This window comes from Eptatretus burgeri, chromosome 3, assembly GCF_056783735.1.
Source record: "Eptatretus burgeri isolate ZD-2024b chromosome 3, Ebu_testis_v1, whole genome shotgun sequence".
NCBI lineage: Eukaryota > Metazoa > Chordata > Myxini > Myxiniformes > Myxinidae > Eptatretus > Eptatretus burgeri.
The window spans coordinates 133,419,221-133,441,497 of record NC_140963.1 but is presented as its reverse complement, the minus strand read 5'-3'; the positions used below and the strand labels follow the sequence as shown (position 1 = coordinate 133,441,497).

The following is a 22,277-nucleotide window of genomic DNA, read 5'->3' as shown; positions in this document are numbered from 1 at the left end:
GAACCATCGACAAAAGGAAGAATAGTTTTACATTCTAGATCTACAATTACTTCTCCAACATGCAGCTCAATTGTCCATTCGGGAGTAGTTTTCAAGGACAGCATCAGGTTCGGTGGCAGAGGACTAATACATCAAAATTCAAGCCTAGCTCATTAAGATACTTCTCCAAAAAATTTTGTCCCCCGCCCCTCCGACAAGGTCTGAGATGGGGGACATTAAAATAAGCTCGGACCGACTGACTGAACATATGTCCATGTACTTTTGTGTACGAGATATTTCAGAAACCGTTGAGCATTTAGCTTTCAAAATGCAGATATCTGTTCCTCATGGCATTATCTCAACCGGATTTGATCATGGCTGGCTGCGATTGGCTGAATTTTTGCTGCCTGGCAACAATCTCGGTAACTTGGTTTGTGCATGAGATATTTCAAAAACCATTGAACATTATTATTATTATTATTATTATTATTATTATTATTATTATTATTATTATTATAGATATCTATTCCTCATTACAGTATTGTCCCCTGCACTTCCCACAAGGTCCAAGATGGGGGACAACATTAAAATGAGCAAACAGACCGATCATCTGTCCATGTCCATTGTCCAGGGTGTGTCAATAAAAGGTTAACCGCTTCAAATGACCTTTGTACTTTTCTTCATTACCTTAATTTTTTTCTGTTTTCTAGGAGTGATCAATGATCTTTGGAGAAGTCATTCCAGCATAACCAATGTATTCCACAGAAAAAAAAATGACGTTTTCTACAGAGCAGAGAGCAAACATTGTCAATTAGTGTTTTGAGACCAAATCAATTGCTTCCGTCCAGACGAGGTCCAGCACTGAGTATGGAGTGCATCCCAGAAACAAGCCAAGCAAGCCATTTGGAAACTTGTGAAAAAGTTCCAAAGTGAAGGAACTATTCTCAACATTAACAAGGGAAGGTCCGGTCATCCAATAAGTGTACGGTGTGAAGGAAACATGGAACGAGTTCGTGAGTCAATCATGCAAAGTCCGAAGAAATCGCATCGACAAAGATCGGCTCAACTGGGTCTCACTCCCAGCAGTATCAGAAGAATAATGAAACAAGACTTAAACCTCTTTCCTTTCCACATCACAAAGGCTCATAAATTGACCGATGGGGGTAAAGCAGGATGTCGCTATGTGTGACATGCTGCAGCAGAAGATTGAGGCAAACCCAAACTGGATTCGCGATGTGGGGTTTCGTGGCGAGGCACACTTTCACGTCAATGGAGCTGTCAATTCACACAACAACATTTTCTGGGGAAGTCAATGCCCAGATGAGGTTGAAGAGAAGTCGCTTAAGGGTCGGAAAGTCACTGCTTTTGTGGCTGTCAGCTACAGAGGTGTGTTTGGGCCGTATTGGTTTGAAGACAACAACGGAAGAACGGTGAGCATCAATCAAGAATGATACCGGTCGATTGTCAATGCATTTTATGAAGACTTGAAGCAATCGATGAGCACCGCGGTCCTCCGGCGAGAGTGGTTCATGCAAGATGGTGCGACCCAGCATAAGGCCAACGAAACAATCGTCTTTCTGCATCAAAAATTCGGACGACGAGTTCTCAGTTTGCGTATGGAAAAATGAATCGTCTCCACACAGCCCCTACCTCAATCCGCTGGATTTTTTTTCCTCTGGGAAGCTTGTAAGGATAACGTCTTCAAGGAACACCCCGGATCTGAAAGCAGCATTTGAGATGTATGTACAGACATTAACCATTAAAACTTGCAGAAACGTCATTGACAACTTCACGATTGGTGTGAATGCATGTTGTGTGTGTGTGTGTGTGTGTGTGTGTGTGTGTGTGTGTGTGTGTGTGTGTGTGTGTGTGTGTGTGTGTGTGTGTGTGTGTGTGTGTGTGTGTGTGTGTGTGCGTGTGCGTGGAGGGGGGGGGTGCTCACATTTAACACCTCAACGAAAAGCACATTAACGCATCATGAGTTTCATTTCTCCATGATTTGTTTTTTCATTTTCGGATTTAATTTTTTGTTTTATTACTCAATGTTTTGGTTAATAACGTTTTGAAGTGGTTCACCTTTTATTGACAAACCCTGTACTTTTGTGTCCGTGATATTTCAAGAACCGTTGAACATTTAGTTTTCATATTGCAGATATCTATTCCTCATGAAATTATCTCAACCTGATTTGATCATGGCTGCCTGTTATTGGCTGAATTATGCTGCCTGGCAACCATCTCGGTAACTTGGCTTGTGCATGCGATATTTCAAAAAATTTACTTAAAGATTTAGCTTTAAAGGATTTAGCATTCATATTACATGACACAGATCTATTCCTCATACTAACCAAAAGGCAAGAGACCTAAAGTATCAGCTCCGTGTGTTCTTTTTTCCGCACAGCACCTTTCAAATCACAAATCTCACTTGTAACTTATCCTTTACACCAAAGGAGTGCACTCCCCGAGTGGAATGAATCAAATAATGCAAAGCTCACCTGTCCATAGTCGCTGGTGAGGACGAGGGCAGATCCCTCGCCGAGGGTCACGGTGCATGGCAGCAGCAGACCTGTGTTGTCTTTTAGCCAAACGCGGTCTCCCTGCGATACAAAGCCACAACTACGTCAGTCAACTTACAACTTCAACCTGCTCACACATTCTGTAAACCATTGACACCTTGCGTAGGCCGATGCCCAACATCGTGTTCTTAAGAAAATACAGCGGGTAAGTGGAAGGCACTGCGCATAGGCCCTTGCGAGTGTCATCCGACCACGGCTACTTTGTATATAAAGAGAGGACACGATTTATAAAAGCTGGAGTAAAGACAGAAAGGAATGAATCCTGACAAAAGGAGAATTTGAAGTCACATGCATTTTATCAGGTCGCTCTTCATCGTTTCCTGTAGCTAATGCAGCGTCTGTAATTAAAAAAAAAAATTAAACCAAACAAACAAGTCCAACTGACGGACAGCACAGTGTATGGTTTCAAATTAAACGGTATGAAAGTCCTGCATGAAAGTGAACTCAGTTGTAAAGATTGATCGAAATATCGAACTGAAGACCGTGGAAAGAGACCGAGTGCAGGAGAATCCTTGGACTCTTTCCTGTACTTTGACACATCGGCGACTCGAGATATCGGATGTTTCCATCCACAGAGGCACAGTTCACCCGAAGTCGACATCATAAACACGTATTTTAATGAATATACCGGTTTGCTGATTTTCCGAAGTAACCCGACAGTAAAGAAAGGACTATGGAGACATTAAAGAACCGCTTGAAGAGAGGAAGGTCCTTGAACATTTTGGACTTCTCAAAGTTTCACAAAGTCTTTCCCACCTCCCATCCTCCATTTTCTTACTACTTCTCATAATCTTTTAAAAGAAATTCAAAAATTATTCACATGTTTCAGATTGTTTTGCAATTTAACCAGGCATAGTGGCGTGCGCCTGTAATCTGGCTACTCGGAAGCTTGGGTTGGAGGATCGCTTGAGGACGGAGGCTCTGCACTGGGCCGCGCTATGAGAGGGTGTCGGGCAGCCCGGAATCATGGCGAAACCCAATCCTTATCCCTGTGTCGGAAGAGGCGACCAGGGTTGCGTCAGGAAGGGCATCCGGCGTAAAAGCTGTGCCAAATCAGTATGCGGATCATAACGGATGATCCGCTGTGGCGACCCCAAACGGGAGCAGCCGAAAGACGAACAATAACATTGTTTTGAAATTTACTGTTACCATTTGTGGAAACGGGAGTTTTGAAGGCCAACTGCCAATCTGACACTCCGTTCCGCTTTCATGTCGACTTCTATTTGCTTGTCCGTCTCAAATTATTCGTCTGCGAGCTCTGCTGCAAGAATTTTTGAAAAACACTCAAGTTGCAAGTGAAGTAAAGTGGAAGGAGGCCCACCATGTATGTGAGGGCTACATTCTGCAGTTAGTAAATAGTTTATAGTAAACAGACTGGCCTACTCAGCCTCCAATGTCAGAACCGCAAGGCTGCATGGACGTCACGTCGGCACGCAAAAACTAAGAAAGATCATTGGCCCATCCAAAATGTAAGATTTATGGTTTAATCTCCGCCGGTATGCGTCAGCGATATCCATGGAGAAAGATGGAAAAATAATCACTTCGCATGGAGGCATATAACCACAAAACCATGCTTCAGATTGGTTTCCATCCATAATGCACCAAGTTTTGTTACCGATGAGCATATGCAACGTGACGCCATGCAAGTAAATTCAACCTTGATGGATGAACTATGATGCAATCGGAGTCATGAAGGAGAAAATTAATCAAATTCATCGAATGGTTCCCAATGCTACTGCGAGACGTTTTTCGTGCTGAAACGTCGTCGTCCAAAATGCATTGCCAGGCTTGGATCAAGGCATCACAAGGACCTCAATGATGCGCTCCATGTTTAAAATGATGTGCAAGAGCCAGGGTGATCCTGAAAACGAGCATTATGGCCAAGTAGGACGCTCAAGACCCCCAACGAACTTCAAAGGGTGGAATAGTTCTGCTGCAACTCATTTGTGAAAGCCTTCCTCGCACTCTGCCTGGAATAATCTCTCATCGGCATCCCAAGCCTGAACCGGAGGAGAGCTCATGAAATCCAAGCCTCCCGTCCCATATGGTGGCCCCCTCTCACTAAGCAAACACGAGCAGAAGGTGTGTATTTGCTTCTGCCAGACGGCCGAAGAGCTTCCGAGATAAAACCTAAAGTCCAACAACTTCCAGCCGCATTCAGGTGCAAACGTGCATCCGACGGATGTTGTCTCTCCATTACAAACACAAACTCCTGCTGATGTCAAGATGATTGCCAATGCATTCTGAACAAACTGTTCCACTTTTGGGATAAATACATTTTTGAGCAGACTATCAGGGAGAGTGTTATCCCCAAAAAAAAGATAGCCCAACCATGGCTAAGAATTGCCTCCGCATTCCAGCTGACCCCTCGACTCGTTGTCACGGCCTGAATTCATGAAGATGGAAAAGTTAAAGCAAAACTATAATACCAGTTTATGTTTGATCCATGCCAATAATTTTCTGGAAGGAGAGGGGAGTTTCATCACATCCTTCACTCTGTGTGGGCGACAAGTATCGGATTACAACCCACGGGAAGCTTGTTTATGTGAATATGAAATGCCCCATGTTTTGTTTATAAAACTTGCTTCAAAAGCATAGCATAGCACAGCTGTAGTGGACCAAAGTAACGCTGCGGTAGTACTGCAGCAGAAGTAGATTATATATTGTAGTGTGTTCTCAATTCACATAGGGAAAACCGAGATCGACAAATACGACTGGAGATTGCTCCCTTTCTGCATAAAGAAGACCATAGTAGAACTGTAGTATACTGCAGTCATACTAGATGGTATTTTCAGTGGAGTACCTTATAGTTTACTTTAACACCACAGTTGGATGATCATGTTCAAGATTTGTACCGACCGTTCATCCATTGTTGGGTGAAGAACGTGCAGTGCTTCGTTTTTACCCACGGACGTCTCGCAACACGTAATTTTCATGCATTTCTCAAACTTTGCTTGTCATCGTGATACTACCCTTATTTCTTGTGACTTTCTGACACATGGTCACAGAAACCCCGACCTTAACAATTCTTCGTGCATGTACCAGCACCAGGAAGCACTTCAATAAAGGGTGGTTGCACAAACTCAAGTTTGACCCTCTTGGGTTCTTTCCTTCAGATGCATTGTTGATCTTGATAACACACAATTGGAAGAATTTGCAGAACAACCGCAGCAATGTGGTGCTGCTATCTGACCGATACCTGTTGTGGACTACGAGTTGAGTCAAGTTTCAATTCTACCTTGAAACTGCAGTTTCTTTGTTCATTCAGTTCGGATTTTGGGCAGTATTGCCTTTTCCGAGGTAGTAATTTAGTGCGCACCCCAAATGATCCGTGAGGTGTATGGAGAGTATGATGTGGATCGGCATCACGTGTATACCGCAGCAGGCAGATTATGCCCTCCCTGCAGGTCAGTAACGAAGCATCTGGGATTTTTAACCCACAATCTGACAACAACATGCTAACCGAGTTTTAACAAGCCATGAGGGCTCGACAATCACCCAAGCTCTGCCGACCCAACTCTAACCTGCATCTACCCAAACTGTAGCTCTCACACAAACATTCCATACCGTACCTAAACATACAGAATCGACAATAATTGCATTATTATCACCTTCAAAGGTGAAGTAACACGATGTAGTTGGATGACATCCAGAGAGAAAAGAGAAGTGGAAATATTCTTCATGTTCATTGTTCCTACAAGTCCAGTCAAGAGTTTCAAGGCCCATCCCAAGTTGCACTGACGGTATTAAAAACAACCAATCATCGCTCAGGTGATGGAAAGATCAGCCAATCGTTGCTCGGGTGACGGTCGGGAACCAAATTGCTTAATAGTTTCCAGAAGCTTAAAATACAAATCCTTGACACAGCTGCTTTCAGCCAGATTTGAAGCGACAACCTCGAGAATGCTGGTCCAGCGTCTTCACAACAAAGCCACCACTGCTTCGTTCCAACTACAAACAGCACTTATTCACCCATAGATCGTTTCCATGCCCCCTAATGACCCCCAATCCCCTCCAGGTACCCCCTCACACAGCCGTTGTTTCCTGCCCTGTGACCCTGCTCTCATCCCCCTGTGGGGTGAAGAGAGCCAAGTCCTCGTGCTGGCGAGTGCACCGGGCCCTATTCGTGTATGCCCCGTCACGCTCAATTCATCGCTTTCTCGGAGGCCGCACCACCAGCTGGCACTCACTTTGACCAGAACTTTGTTTCCTGACACGGACACTCTTCCCTCCCGCTCATGTTCCAGTCGTTACACTCCTGGTGCAACTATTAATGGATGAAACTGGCAACATTGGACTGTCACGACCTGCAGTCATGACTTCAATTCAAGTTTCATTCCCTTCGCCACTTCATATTACAAAATAAATACTTGAGCTTGTGTGCAAATCTATGAACGGATTGTAGTGCCGTCCTGTTTCTTTGATTGTTGGGGTGAGTCACATGGTTCTTTGCCAGGTAAATTTCACACCGTGATCCTCGGCAATTTAAAATCGAGGCATTTCTTCATACTTCACACCGTTGCGAAAACAAAGTCCATTTGAATGTCGTCACAGGTGGAACTTCTTTGGCTTTATATCTGACGTGTCATCTCTCCCACCGGCAAGACAATCCAAGCGTGTAACTTTGAAAAAGGTCCAAACACCATGTTGGCCATTCCGGCTGAGTGAGAGACGACGCCAATTAAAGGGCGTGAACAAAATGCCAAAATGAAGAAACATCTCCATCGGGTTTGGACATTATCCAGGAATTCCGAGAGGAAAGATGACTTCACCTTTTGAGGTTATTACTCAAAGCAACCAGAATTTGACGTCACACCTCCATGTATATAAACACAGGAGAATAAAGGACAAACTGAAAGGCAGAGGAAGTCTTCATAAAACCTCAGTACAAGGTACACCTTTTCGCTAAAAGCGAACTGAGATGGCCATCCATCTTTATTGCCCAAACACAAAGAACACACACAAAAAAAAAAAACCCATAAAAGACAAATGCATTTCCAGATGTTTCACAATTCTTGGTTTCTTTGATGAAGGATCAAGTGCTCTGCCCGAAGGCAGGTTCACAGCTACCAAAGCAGTCTCATGGCAAGAACTACACCGGCTGGTTTGCCTTTGCCTTTCCAGCAGTGGTTAGGATTTCACAAGTTGGTCAGGGTGCTGGATAACTCGCCTCCGCTTCATGAACGACACTGTGGGATCTTTAAAACCCACAAACTGATCGAGGAGACAGGCAGTTTAACGTCCATCCGAAGGACGGCACACACGTTGATGCCTTGCCCTGCCAAAGAAACACCAGGTTGAGAGTTTATAGTCAGGTTGGGAATCAAAAGCAGACGAGACAGCTCAAAGGTAAGTGCGCCACCACTTCACCATCATCTTGTCAATCCATACTACCCACCATCAAGTAAATATAAGACTTTTCTCAAAAACATCACGACAGCTACCAAATATAAATATTACAAGCAAAAGACAGATGCTTATACGTTTTCAGAAAGGGGGAGAAAGGGGTTTAAAGAGGGAGGGGGGGTTGAAAGGACAGGTCCTACACTAGAAGATGAAGTAATCATCTAAAATAACAGTAAAACCATGAAACCATCTTCATGCATGAAAAAAGTCCCTTTTGAGACACTCCAGATTGACATCGTAAATCATCATCACTGCTGATCACAAAGCCAGTGGCTTTTAACCGAACAGCTTGAAACGGCTTTCCAGGCACGCCGCACATGCATGTGAAACGGTAAGAAAGGACCAATGTCAATAATTCATGGTTGTGGCTTTCCAAACAAGGCATCGAGTTGTGAATAAATTAATAGCAAAACGTCATGTGGGCTCAAACACAAGCTGAGACATAAGGCACATTTCTGCTCAGAAATACTCATTTGTTCCATTCAAAGGTTGCGGAGAATGCAAGATAGAAAAACTCAAATGGAGTTTACCTACCCCCATCCCCTCCTCCCCCAAAGATTAAAAATATATCATAATAATCACGTGTATTGTTGGGGATGTTGAGAGTTCTTAGTCCAAGTCCATGTAGGACACATGAAGGCAAGGTATTCATGAAAGTAGCCCCATGACCCTCTCCTGACCCTCACCACAAGGAAGGTTTCGAGGCTGCACGAGTACTTTTTATCTACACTAATAAATGTCAGAGTGTGTGCGTGTGTGTGTGCGTGCGTGCGTGCGTGCGTGCGTGCGTGCGTGCGTGCGTGCGTGCGTGTGTGTGTGTCCTCCATAACTCCAAAACCATAAAACCCAACAGCCTGAAACTTTGCATGCACACCAAGAAAACTCCAAGGAAGTGCAAGAGTGAAAATTGGGTGCTTGGTTAAATTTAAACACCCCCTTTTAAGATAATGAACGGCCTGATTTAATTATATCCATCATCAGGCAATCCTCAGCCACCTCTCTCTCGGTCGCTCTCTGGGGTCTGAAGGCGTTTCCTGTGTAACCTCGCTGGGGTCGGAAGCCACCAGGTTTTTTGGCCTGCTCAACCATGCCTTGACTTGGAAAAGGCCGCAACGATTTCTTCACGATAAAGCTTTTATTTCCACTTTCCTCACTCATATTATCAAATGCATGTTCAACATGGCTACGAATCGCTGGGTACATCGCTTTTGTAAGTACTATCACTTTCAAATTAGGAGCTTCAAGCTATTTCATGCATTGTATGATACGATTTTCCACGGTCTACTCTCACGAACTAATTAAAGTATATCATCAAAACGTTATTTCGGTTTTGAGGATCGGATATCGTCCGGACGAAATAAGTGGTGAAATCTGTTGTGAAATCTGACAATTTAAGTTTAATTTAAGCGAAGTGACGAGTTACACGCTGCCGACTTACGCCTAGTCGACTGTATATATATATATATATATATATATATATATATATATATATATATATATATATATATATATATATATATATATATATATATATATATATATATATATATATATATATATATATATATATAGTGATATATATAGTGATATATATAGTGATATATATAGTGATATATATAGTGATATATATATATATATATATATCAATATACATATATATCAATATACATATATATCAATATACATATACAAATAATCAATATATATATATATATATATATATATATATATATATATATATATATATATATATATATATATATTAGGGTATTCCAAAAAAATGAAAGTTTGATTTTTGCTGCTCCCAGATTTTGCCTTTGTTCCAATACCCCGTAAGAACTTATAGGTCAAAAATGAACAAAATTCCATGATATTTAGTAGTTCCTCAAGTTGGCACAATTATGTCCATTATGGAGAGGGCATTTTGCACTGCAACGTCAAAAAGCTCATCTTGGTCTCCTTGGAAAAACTATTCTTTCATCCTATATGACTGCTGTGGTTTTTGAAAATATCAAACAACCATGTTAATTGTGAAGTGTACTGCGTTGTGCATATTCGACGGCAAGTTGTCAGTTACAGTTTGGCAAATTTCAACAATATTGTGCCAACTTGAGGAACCCCTAAACATCGTCCAATCTGCTTCAAATTTGGTGTGTATGTTTCTCCTGTCAAATGGAACAAAGCACACCCAGGGAGCATGAATATTCATACTTTTATTTTTTTTTACCCCTATTATGAAGCACCCTATATATATATATATATATATATATATATATATATATATATATATATATATATATATTTCTCTCTCTCTCTCTCTCTCTCTCTCTCTCTCTCTCTCTCTCTCTCTCTCTCTCTCTCTCTCTCTCTCTCTCTCTCTCTCTCTCTCTCTCTCTCTCTCTCTCCCTCTCTCTCTCTCCCTCTGCCACTGCCTCTCCCTCTGCCACTGCCTCTCCCTCTGCCACTGCCTCTCTCTCTGCCACTGCCTCTCTCTCTGCCACTGCCTCTCTCTCTGCCACTGCCTCTCTCTCTGCCACTGCCTCTCTCTCTGCCACTGCCTCTCTCTCTGCCACTGCCTCTCTCTCTGCCACTGCCTCTCTCTCTGCCACTGCCTCTCTCTCTGCCACTGCCTCTCTCTCTGCCACTGCCTCTCTCTCTCTCTCTCTCTCTCTCTCTCTCTCTCTCTCTCTCTCTCTCTCTCTCTCTCTCTCTCTCTCTCTCTCTCTCTCTCTCTCTCTCTCTCTCTCTCTCTCTCTCTCTCTCTCTCTCTCTCTCTCTCTCTCTCTCTCTCTCTCTCTCTCTCTCTCTCTCTCTCTCTCTCTCTCTCTCTCTCTCTCTCTCTCTCTCTCTCTCTCTCTCTCTGCCTGCCTCTCTCTCTCTGCCTGCCTCTCTCTCTCTGCCTGCCTCTCTCTCTCTGCCTGCCTCTCTCTCGACCATATCCGGATGGTAGTTGTGTCTGGACGATGTTTGTCTCCGGACGTATCCGGTCAGGGTTTATCTCTGGACATGTCCGGGTGATGTTTATCTCCAAACAGCTTGGCTCTGGACTTGTCTGGACAGGAGTTTGTCTCCAGACTTTGTTTATAGTATGACCAGTACAAAATGTATTTCAGCCATTATTTTGTTTCCATATTTCCTGTTATTCTGTGCAGAATCATTTTGATGAAATGGTATGAATCGTAATTAACGCTCCACCACGTCTGCCTTCCCTTCCTCTCACCTCACACTCTATTCCCTTCCCCCACCCCTCCTCATTCCCTCTGCCTCCTCTTTCGTCCCCACGCCCACCTCTTCACTCTCCATGATCTCTCTCCCCCACCCCTCTCTCCCTCTTTTTCTCCCCCTTCCCCACCCTTTTAGTATTACCGTCAGCAAAGTGATGGGTGGTATTAGCTAGCTACTTAATATTTTATAGCCATTTCGATATATAATTGAGACAACATATTGCCTTAACAGCAATAAATTTACCATAATCAGCAATTTGAGATATTAGAAATGCTCACAGATGGATGTCATTATTACCAGACATGTAGTACATTTACAAACAATAAATCTACAGTGATCAGCAAATGGATTTACACCTTTTCTTATCAGCTATATAATCATTATTATTATGAGATATATTAGGATTAGAAGATATATTTACAAGCAATACATTTATCATAATCAGCAATTTCAGATATCATGATTATTACCAGATAAATAATCATCATTATTTACAGATACATAATCATTATTATTCCCAGATATATAATCACGATTATTCCCACATATTATTATTATTATTCCTCGATATATTATTATTATTATTCCTCGATATATTATTCTTATTATTCCTCGTTATATAATCATTATTACCAGATATATCAGCAGATTGTATTTATCAGCAATAAATTTCGCATAATCAGCAATTTGAGATATGAAAAATATTTCTTGATAGATTAATAATTATAACCAGATACGTATATTTACAAACAATAAATCTTCAGTGATAAGCAAATGGATTTACACCTATTACTATCAACTATATAATCATTATTATAACCAGATATATTAGTACAAGAAGATATCTTTATGAGCCACAAATTTACTAAAATCTGCAATTTGAGATATCACGAGTACGTGCCCGTTAAAAAAAAAAAATAATAATAATAATAAATAAATATTCAGCCGCGAGCAATAAACAACAACCACGCAGGCCGTTTCTTCACTCTCGCGTGCCCGCATGTGCGTGGCCCAGAACTTCGCATATTATTCGCAGTTAGAATTATTCGCAATTTAGTTTTAATACCCTATTATTCAATTAGCGCCAACGTATTTTACTTTTCGCAATGTCGTGGCAAGGAAAAACAAAAAGAGAAGAGAAGAGAGAGAAAAAGAGAAGAGAAGAGAAAGAGAGAGAGAAAAAAATACTTCCTGGATCGGAGCACACCAGCACTCTGATGTTACCGAAATTTATGCACTGTCTCATATGAAAACGATCATAACTTGCGGTATGAAAACGATCATAACTTGCGGCATTGTGTTTATCTATAAATGCGCATAAGAAATCGAGAAATTATGAGAATACACGAAGTCATCATTAACCGGAAGCCCGTACATTGTAACCCGTAATGGGGAACGCAGCTGAGCTTCCCTTCCCCCATCGGCCACGCCCACGCAACAACGTGTCTTGTCATTGGTTTGGTAAATAAATGGCCATAACTTGGGAAGCACTTGTCCGATTAATATCAAACCTTGAAAAGGCACATCCTCAGGTCCCCAGCAATATACCTGGGAAGTTTCAATTACATCGGACCAGCGGTTGTCGAGAAACAGCGGTCAGAGACACACACACACACACACACACACACACACACACACACACACACACACACACACACACACACACTGCTGGAATTATAGATAGATTAATATTCCCAGATATATAATTATTCCTACATATATAATTACCAGATATATAATTATTATAACCAGATATTAAATCATTATTCCTAGATATATAATCATTATTATTCCCAGATGTATACTCGTATAATCATTATTATTCCCAGATATATATATATATATATATATATATATATATATATATATATATATATATGTAATCATTATTATTAGCAAATATATCAGTAGTATTAGCAAATATATCAGTAGTATTAGCAGATATATGAGGTATTTATGAGCAATAAATCTACAGTGATCAGCAATTGTATATATAGCTATTATTACCAGATGTATCATTATTATTCCCAGATATATAACTGTTATTATGATCACCAACAACCTGACCATAATCAGTGATATTTGTTGAGGTTTATTTCCACCATTGTACTCAATTTCAAGAAGTTGTTTTTCATCCTCTCCTGTAAATATCATCCAACACATTTATCCAGATGTCAGCAATGGAAGACAAATCTGCATTGTAATAACAAATCTGCAACATGTGCTCCTGAAAAACCACAGATTATTTTCAGCTGAGTACGCCTTAGAAAAATAAATAATAAAAATAAATCACACAATATACAGTAATCACAATAAATACCAAGCAAACTTATAGATGCGATAGTGCAGCTCGCAAGGCAAGAACTTACAAACGGTAAAACAACAATGCAACATTGGTTCACAGTTAAAACAAACAACTGCGACATAGTGCGTTGTGATTAACAGCCGGATGTGATCTGCTTTCCACTCTCCTAATTTAGCACAAACTAAGTACCCCCAAAGAACTACACAATGGCTTTCTCTACAAACCCCATGCTCACGCTTCTCTGTCCTAATAGGCACAAAGGAAGTAAAAACATGCTTTGTTTGGTGTATGAAGCAATAACAGAACAGATACACATGCACTATGTATGTGCCTGCACACATACAAGCACAAAAAACCAGTTTCACTAAGAGAAAAGTCGGTCTGACAAGAAGCTGCAGACAGCACGCACTTAACTGACCTGTCTAGTCTGGATTATATTCTGGACGCAACAATGTAAACTGTCAGATCTGTGCTTCACAGGCAGGGCGTTGCATCACAAAGTGCACCGTTCCTTTGGTAGATACAAAACTTGGTGTACCCTCTGCCAGCATTGGTTAGTGGACATGAAGGATCCCACTGTGTCCTTCACAAATAGGCGAGCCAGCATCGGCACCCTGAACGAGTTACTCTTATTCCTCACAGCTTCAGTCACACGTCAGACTATGGTCAGCTGGTTCATGAAAGACTTAGGTCAAAAACTTTCACCAGCAAACTCTGCAAGTAGATGGGAATAATCCTAGTTTTCATGATGTAGTAGTAGTAGTTTGGTTGGGACGTACTCAACTGCATGCCTTGTCCAGATATTCACCACGTGATTTCCATCCCTTTGGAGAACTCAAGCAGCATCTTGAGGAGCTGGGTCTCAAACGGATAATAATGTGAAAGCAGATGCCCTAAAATGTATGAGTACCTCCACGACAGGTTTAGATGCTTCTGGCTTTCAGACGTGACCATGTCGATGTCACCAAAACCTACGTATAATAAGGGTGTATACCTTGATAAATAGTGTAACTTTCCTCAACTCCACTTCACTTTCATAATGTCTCGAACAAAAAGTGCAGATCAATCGTGTACCACAATCTTATCATGGGTACATCGGCCAAGGCGTGTGGGAAGGGGCACACAATGGGACGACTTCACGTCATGTGACCACCTGGGTGCCAAACGAATGCCCTGCTGTGCAGATGTTTCCTCAATCTCTTCCACAAGTTCACATCACAAGTACACATGATCATATCTGCTTTTAAAGTGGAAATACCAACTCCAACAGGGGGATTCCACCTTGACTGATTCACTCAATTACACATTCGTGAGTCATGTTCCCACCATGAGCAACATGATGGAGTCCAAACCAGCAATGATGACAAAGCAATTCCTACTTTTCATTGTCATGTCCTGCACGGGCAGACGCACACATGCGAGGATGCGAGTGAGCCCACCAGCAAACATATGCATGCGTGGACAGATGGGAGGGCACAGACGGAAATGTGTGGACACCGACAGATACATGCAAAAAAACAGACACAGACGTGCAAATTACGAAGGACTCTTACAAGTGAGGACAAAAACCTCTAAATGATGATTTTCAATAAAGTCTGCATTAAAGAATTGCGACAAGAGCAGCTATTACCACTCACCACCACCCCACCACCTTCCCAAATATTTTTTTTTGCAATTCCCTCTTATTCATATGATGTTAACCCTTTCATCACCTCCCATAGCTCCATTATTTATGTACATAAATTTGTAGCAAATGCCAGATGGGAAGGCTGGTACGCACGGTGACTCACATGACAAGGTAGCTGCATGACAAGGTAGAGCCAGGATGGTGGGAGGGTTCACAGAAGGCAGCCTCTGTCTCAATTCACACAATGGAATAAAACTTAAATATGGCTTGAGGGTAAACATATAAACTCGGCAGCAAGGAATTCATGCACCAGTATTATCTTAGGCAAGTACAGGAAGTGCTGCACAAAGTTACACTGCATGAAAGAAGAGGCCATCTGTATATCAACACAAATAAATGGCAGTGTGTGCATCAGTGTGTATGTGTGCATCAGTGTGTATGTGTGTGTATCAGTGTGTATCAGTGTGTATCAGTGTGTGTATCAGTGTGTATCAGTGTGTGTGTGTGTGTGTGTATCAGTGTGTATCAGTGTGTGTGTGTGTGTGTGTGTGTCAGTGTGTCACCTCCATAACTCCAAAACCATAAAACCTTGCAGCCTGAAACATTGCATGCACACTAAGAAAACTCCAAGGAAGCGCAAGTGTGAAAATTGGATGTTTGGGTTAATTAAAACATCCCTTTTGAGGATAATTAACGGCCTCATTTAATTATATCCTTCATCAGGCGCATCCTCGGTCACCCTTCTCTATGAGGTCTTAAGGCGGATCCTGGGTAACCTCGCTGGAGTCTGAAGCAACCACGTTTTTTGGCCTGCTCAACCATGCCTTGACCTGGAACAGGCCACAACAATTTCTTCATGATAAAGTTTTATTTTTTCCACTTTCCTCACTCAGATTATCAAATGCCTGTTCATCATAGCTATGAATCGCTGGGTACATCGCAATCCTTATCAGCGCTTGGAGATGTCAGCATTCGTGGCTTTATTTCAATTCCGCACATGTGAATAACCTCAAGAATCTCGTACACGAAGCTGAGTTACAAAATTCAAGCTCAAATAATTAATTTAGAAGCCGTTCCGACTCCTAAAAAGTGTTGATTTGTCCATTTCGGACTTATTAGACATTTCGGGCATCTCCGGGAGGTGTGTGTTTAATATGACAGTTTGATGATTGCTAATCACGTGCCAAGTGAGCCATTTCTTATCAACCGTTTTGTTCGAGTAACACTATACGATTTAATGCATTCACTGCTCGACATCGCACCCTGTCCCCCAGAGGGACTGTTTATCCATCGCGTCTGCCAGATCTGTGTCTATTTTTGGAGGTTTCGCAAGGTGCTCTACAGGGAATCAAAGCAAATCTGGTGAAAAACGGACATTTTGAAATAAAATTATAATGTTTGGGCAGAACACGAACCGATGTACCACGTGACAAGTGCACAGACGAACAGGCAACATGGCGGATTATCTGCAATGTTTATTTCATGGGCGATTAAACTTTGCGATGTCTCCAGGGTTGTTCTACGTTAAACAGCAACTCTTTTGTGGATAAAGACATTATTTGAACGAATTCATTTCATTTATTTTCATGCTGCGTGCACAGTAAAGACCAGCTTTAAAATTAAAGGGATCCGATATATTATGCAGCCATAGTTCTGGACAGCTTAGCTCAGGACTCGTCCGGGCAGTGTTTGTCTCCAGGCGGTATTTATAGCATGACCAGTAGAAAATGTATTTCAGACATTATTTTGTTTCCATCTTCACTGTTATTCCATGCAGAATCATTTTTATGAGACGGTATGAATCGTAATTGATGCTCCACCGCACGTCTACCTTCCCTTCCTTTAACCACACAGTCTTCCCTTCCCCCATCCCTCCTCGCTCCCCCTCCCTCCTTCTCCACCTTCCTTCCTCCTCCTCCATCTTCCTCCTCTCCCTCCACCTCCCCACTCTCTCCTCCCCCTCCCTCTCCACCCCCCTCGTTTCTTCCCACCATCTCAATATTCCCGTCAATGAAACGACAGGTGATATTTGCTGGTTACCCAAATAAAGGGGAGAAGGGAAGGAGTGGAGGTTGAATTGAGAAGAATAACTTTAAGAAACAAGTGAAGGGGGGAGGAAATGTGAGCAAAGGTAAAATAAGTTGGAAAGAGATGGAAGCAATGGAGGGGGAAGGCGAAGGCAAATGGGAAGAAGGGCTTTTGGGTTCAACTTGCTGCCATTTGCATATGTAATTTGGAGATGGTCTCAAATCATTCTTCCATTACAAAATTTCATTCCAACTGGAATAATACACAGCATGCATGGTAAATAATAATGGAGAGCTGTATTCTTGATAGAGCTTTGGGGTGTTCAAAGTTGAGAAACGTTAGGTGAGAACCAGTCCTGGACAGGTGGACATACGATGAACACAGGTACTCGATTAAAGGGGCAGGATTTCGTAATCTGCTCAGATTGTCCGTGAAAACTCACTTACTCTTCAGGACACACTGTGGGACCTTTAACACCGAGGAACAGCCAGTGTTAGTCGACGGGTCCTCCAGTTTAACGTCCATCCGAGCTACACCGCACACATTGACGCCTCGTCTGACACGTGAAACACCAGGATGAGAGTTTTTACTCGCAAGTTGTAATTCGAACCCAGGCTAGACAGCGAAGAAGGGAGTGCGCATCCTTATAGGCTTTCCTACCAGCATATCCCTGGGAAATTATGTGATACAGTGATAATGAATTACTCACTGAAGCACTTGTACAAAATAAGGAGATAGATTAATGTCGACCACAAATTTACAACCTGTCCCTCTGTGTGTTTACACCAGTATGGTCTCCTGAATCATGGAGATTCGTCATCTCCATCACTGAAAATTGCATAAACGCAAACAAGAAAGTACAAACAAAACCAGTCAGTGACTCACCAGGTGGGGCCCCGATTGTGTGATCCACACAAACACCTGTCAGGTAATCCAACCTGTTTATTTGTATTTTTCCTTCATGTTACTGTTTGCTGGACCAAGCATTGTAGAACGCACCTGGCAGGTAATAATGCACCTGGTTTGATGCCACTTTCACAAATAAAAGTAGTTTGTCGACTTCGTAAGCATTATACCATTCATTGATCTTGAAGTCACATGTTGTCAATGTATATGTCTCCCACCTGTCTGAGTCATTCTATGCTTGCCAGATTCAAATCTCATTAGTTCACGGTGTTTTTAAAGCGTTGCATGATGTCGCGTGCAGTTCTGGCTAAACATGCCGCTTTCCCCACCAGGTGTACCATGTCTACAGTGAAGATAATCTGTTATTACGTCGCATGGAAATTACAAAACAAAGTCAAAATAATAAACTTCTGTCGGCCTGGTCAGAATTTCCAATGATCTGAGCAACCAACTCGTGATACTGAGATCAGAGGTGTGAGCCTCATATACTGGTCTGTACAAAGAGGCAGTTTGGAGATGTGACCTCTTCTCAAAAGACACCATGCGACGGTTAACGATTACAAGCGAATGCAAACAAATGGAACAGCCAGCTTAACATGGCCAGACAGATGGCCAAAAGTGTGGTAGAACAATAGGAACAAGTGTGGTAGAGAGGGAGGGGAGACATCACAATTGCACAATATAATATGTAGATAGCTCCACACTACGCGTGATAGCTTCTGTGTTCGCCTTGATCATCGGGAGTCAAAGTGGCAGAGATGTACCCCTCGTTGCTGTTGCATCCAAGCAGAACACGTGATGTAGTTTGTGCGTGCATCCTGTGCAGTTACTGAGTGTGTCCTTCCTGTTCACAAGCAACAATAATTGCTGGATGCTTGACATTTCCTATGTCCGACATGGAGACATGAAAAGGGCCGAGCTGCAAGACCAAAAGATGAGTGAGGATTGTCGCTGTTCCTGCTTGTTGAAATATTACTCCAGAGATTCTGCTGCTGCATAAGGAACAAAGGGATTGAAGTTTGAGTGGCATTATACGTTGGGTGTGTGACAAGGACAAATGGATTCGAGTATGGTGAAGATTCGAATCCGGATTCAGATCAGAGAATTGAAGTGTTTCTTCACCATTGAAAGATTGGGCTGAAAATGAGATGTAGCATGATATCTCAAAAAGTTGTGGACGAGTTCTGACAAAACTTGGTGGATGAGTTGGGTAGTTCACAAGAACAAGCCGATTCGATTCGAGTTAAGGATAAGGATGCAGATCCGGCCTTTCAGTGGGATACAAGACGTAAACTATTCAGCCTGACGGAGGTATACGCTCTATCGAGTGCAGTTCTCATTCGTTAAAGTTGAAGGAGCTTGCTTTCTCTTCCATGAGCCAAGCGTTTGTAGACAAAAAAAAAACAAAAACATTACACTATTAAATAGCTTTACAGGTGATTAATTTGCAATTGGTCACTGGCTTTGACACCAATACAAATATTTATTACGGACCCGAAGCATCAAAAAGCTACGTATATCAAACAAACCGTTTCAAATGAAGCATCTCGCCACCGTGACAGCATTTAAATTGCATCAAATGTGGAAATAAATGTGAATTGTTGCTCCTAGCTTGCCGGTTAGACGACTGAAGCCGCCATTAGCATTTTTGCCGCCCCCCCCCCCCCCCATCCCAACAACGTTTCGAATCCCGTGCGAGCACAGGCAAGTTGCTCGTAATAGCAAACAATAATATCACCATACCCATAATCTCCATATCTGCAATACTCTCTCGTACTCTGCCCAAATAGAGCTTCAGTGCTCACAAAGCAGCCCCACACCAAGGACTACACTGGGTGGTTTGCCTTTGCCTTCCCAGCAAGAGACAGGACACAAAAGTGGAAATCGTTTTGAGTGTCGGCGATAACTCACCCATTCTTCATGAAAGACCTCAGGATGTTTAATGTCCGTCAACTAATGCCAGCCTACAAGTCACCTGGCTCAACGATCACCCCAGAGATGGTGCACGTTGCGATGCAATGGCCTACCTGTGAACTAATCAGGGTTTATAGTATGGGTCGGGAATCAAACCCAGACTGGAGAGCTCAAAGGTTAGTACTACCTGTACACCATCCCGTTGGGAAAAAAATCCCAATATAATGTGTTTTCAATCGAAAATCTTCATGCATTTCTCAATATCTGAAATCACAAAGCATGAAAATACGACACGAAACGCACCTAGCTGCAAAAACAAATTGCTCAAAATATAAAACGTTCCAACATCTTTCAAAACTTGAGCAACTGGAGTAGGTAAGGAAAAGCCGCTGCGTGGAAAATATGTTCCCACCCCATACTATGCAGCAGAGTGGAAAATCAGGCTCTCGTTTTCCGCCATCCTCCTCGTTATATAACGGCTTGGAAAGTAACCGAATGCGACTCAGCATGTCAACATCAGACAAGGTTGTGGAAAAAGAAACGGCTGTAGCAAACATGATACAAGTGTTCTAGAAAGCAAAGTAGACGACCGTCTGAAGGAAACCTTCAAGCATAATCTAAAAAAAAATTGCCTTTGCCAAAGCACGGCTGCTCAAGGCAATGAACATGCAATGGAGAAAAGCTCTGGAGTTAATCGGGCCTCAAAATGTCGCCTGCGAAGGCCCGTGCGCAGCCGTTTATCTTTCAGCGCCGGCATTCCGGACATCTCGAGCCCTCTCCAGGGACCTCTGCAGATGGCAGCACAAAGGGGTTTAGTGGAGAGGTAAGGGGAGGTAACAAAGAACAAAGAATCAGAAATAAAGAGCAAGAAATAGAAGAACTTCCTTTTGTCCAAAAATTTCCAGCATGTTTGCCTTTGTAGAATCTCAACGTAAATACGTTTCGGCCTTTACAGATGTTCGGGGATTTTCACTCGCAGAGTTAAGAGGATAAAGCAATGGCGGATATTTAAACAAAATGTGCAAAACGGATTTCGTTCTCTTGTAATTCATTGTTAACAATAGAGATAAATAATATTTAGCAAGATGAGCTGTATCCGAGATCAATAGGATCGTGTGGCCTCCGAAAATAAAATAGAGTTCTTTGGAGCACCCACAGTGATTTGGACTCTATTCTCAATGTGGTTTCCTTCTGAGAGCCAAGAGAACCAGCCCTCCAGCCCTCCAGCCCTCCAGCCCTCCAGCCCTCCAGCCCTCCAGCCCTCCAGCCCTCCAGCCCTCCAGCCCTCCAGCCCTCCAGCCCTCCCCTCTGTCTCCCCGTGAAACGTTCCAAAGGAGATCACATTGACAGTGAACTAATCGGATATCAGTAAAGGCAATGTCACAGTTGGCTTCCTGTTCCGAAACATCACATACGTTGCATTCCAGACTGATATGAAAACAAGAAAAAAAAATTCTTGCAAACAATACGTTGAAAAGTATTCAATAAAGTTGGAATTGTTGGACTGTTCTGATCCAGGTACGAGTAGTTATCCCAGCTCAATGTGATTAAGGAGGGAAATGTAGCTTAAGAATTGTCATTAAATGTGCACCATATGGAGGATGGTGCGTTGTAATAAATAGAGGGGTTTAAGGTAAAGAATCGTACGTATAACCTTTTGCACAGTGCCCATAGAAAGTCGACACCCCCTTTTAAAATTTTCACCTTTTGTTTCCTTGGAGCCGAAAATAAAATTGCCTTAAATCAGAATTTTCCCACCTATAATTTACACATCGTAACGCACAACTTCCAAGTGAAAAACAAATTCTACAAATTTCATAAAATTAATTTAAAATACAAAACTAGAATATCTTGGTTGGATAAGTGTCCACCCCCCTCCCAAGGCCCCCCCCCCAAACCCTCTGAGTTAATATTTGGTGGAAGGACCTTTGATAGCAATTACAGCTGTGAATCTGTAGGGATCGGTCTCCATCAACTTTGCACACCTTGTTTGGGCAATATTTCCCCATTCTTCCATATAAAACTGTTCAAGCTCAGTCAAGTTGGGTGGAGGGCATTGATGGACAGCAATCTTCAAGTCATGCCACAGATTGTCAATTGGATTTACATTGGGGCTCTGACTGGGCCACTCAAGGACATTTATCTTTTTGTTCCTTAACCACTCCAGTGTAGCTTTGGTTGTGGCGTTTCAGGTTGTTGTCATGCTGAAAGGTGAACTCCCGTCCCAATTTCAGAATTCTTGCAGAGGGCAGCAGGTTTTCCTCAATTTTTCTCCATTCATTTTCCCTTCCATCCAGACAAGTGCCCCAGTCCC

General features: G+C 42.3%; 1 protein-coding gene across 2 annotated transcripts in view; it reads right to left on the bottom strand.

The window, feature by feature from the left end:
• Positions 1-22,277, bottom strand: part of LOC147031009 (unconventional myosin-X-like) — a 265,336-nt gene that overhangs the window by 158,082 nt on the left and 84,977 nt on the right. For both annotated transcript variants that reach the window (XM_085875663.1, XM_085875664.1), the window contains one exon: positions 2,472-2,573. In XM_085875663.1, coding sequence (XP_085731789.1) covers positions 2,472-2,573 — 102 coding nt within the window. The remainder of the gene's footprint in view (positions 1-2,471; positions 2,574-22,277) is intronic.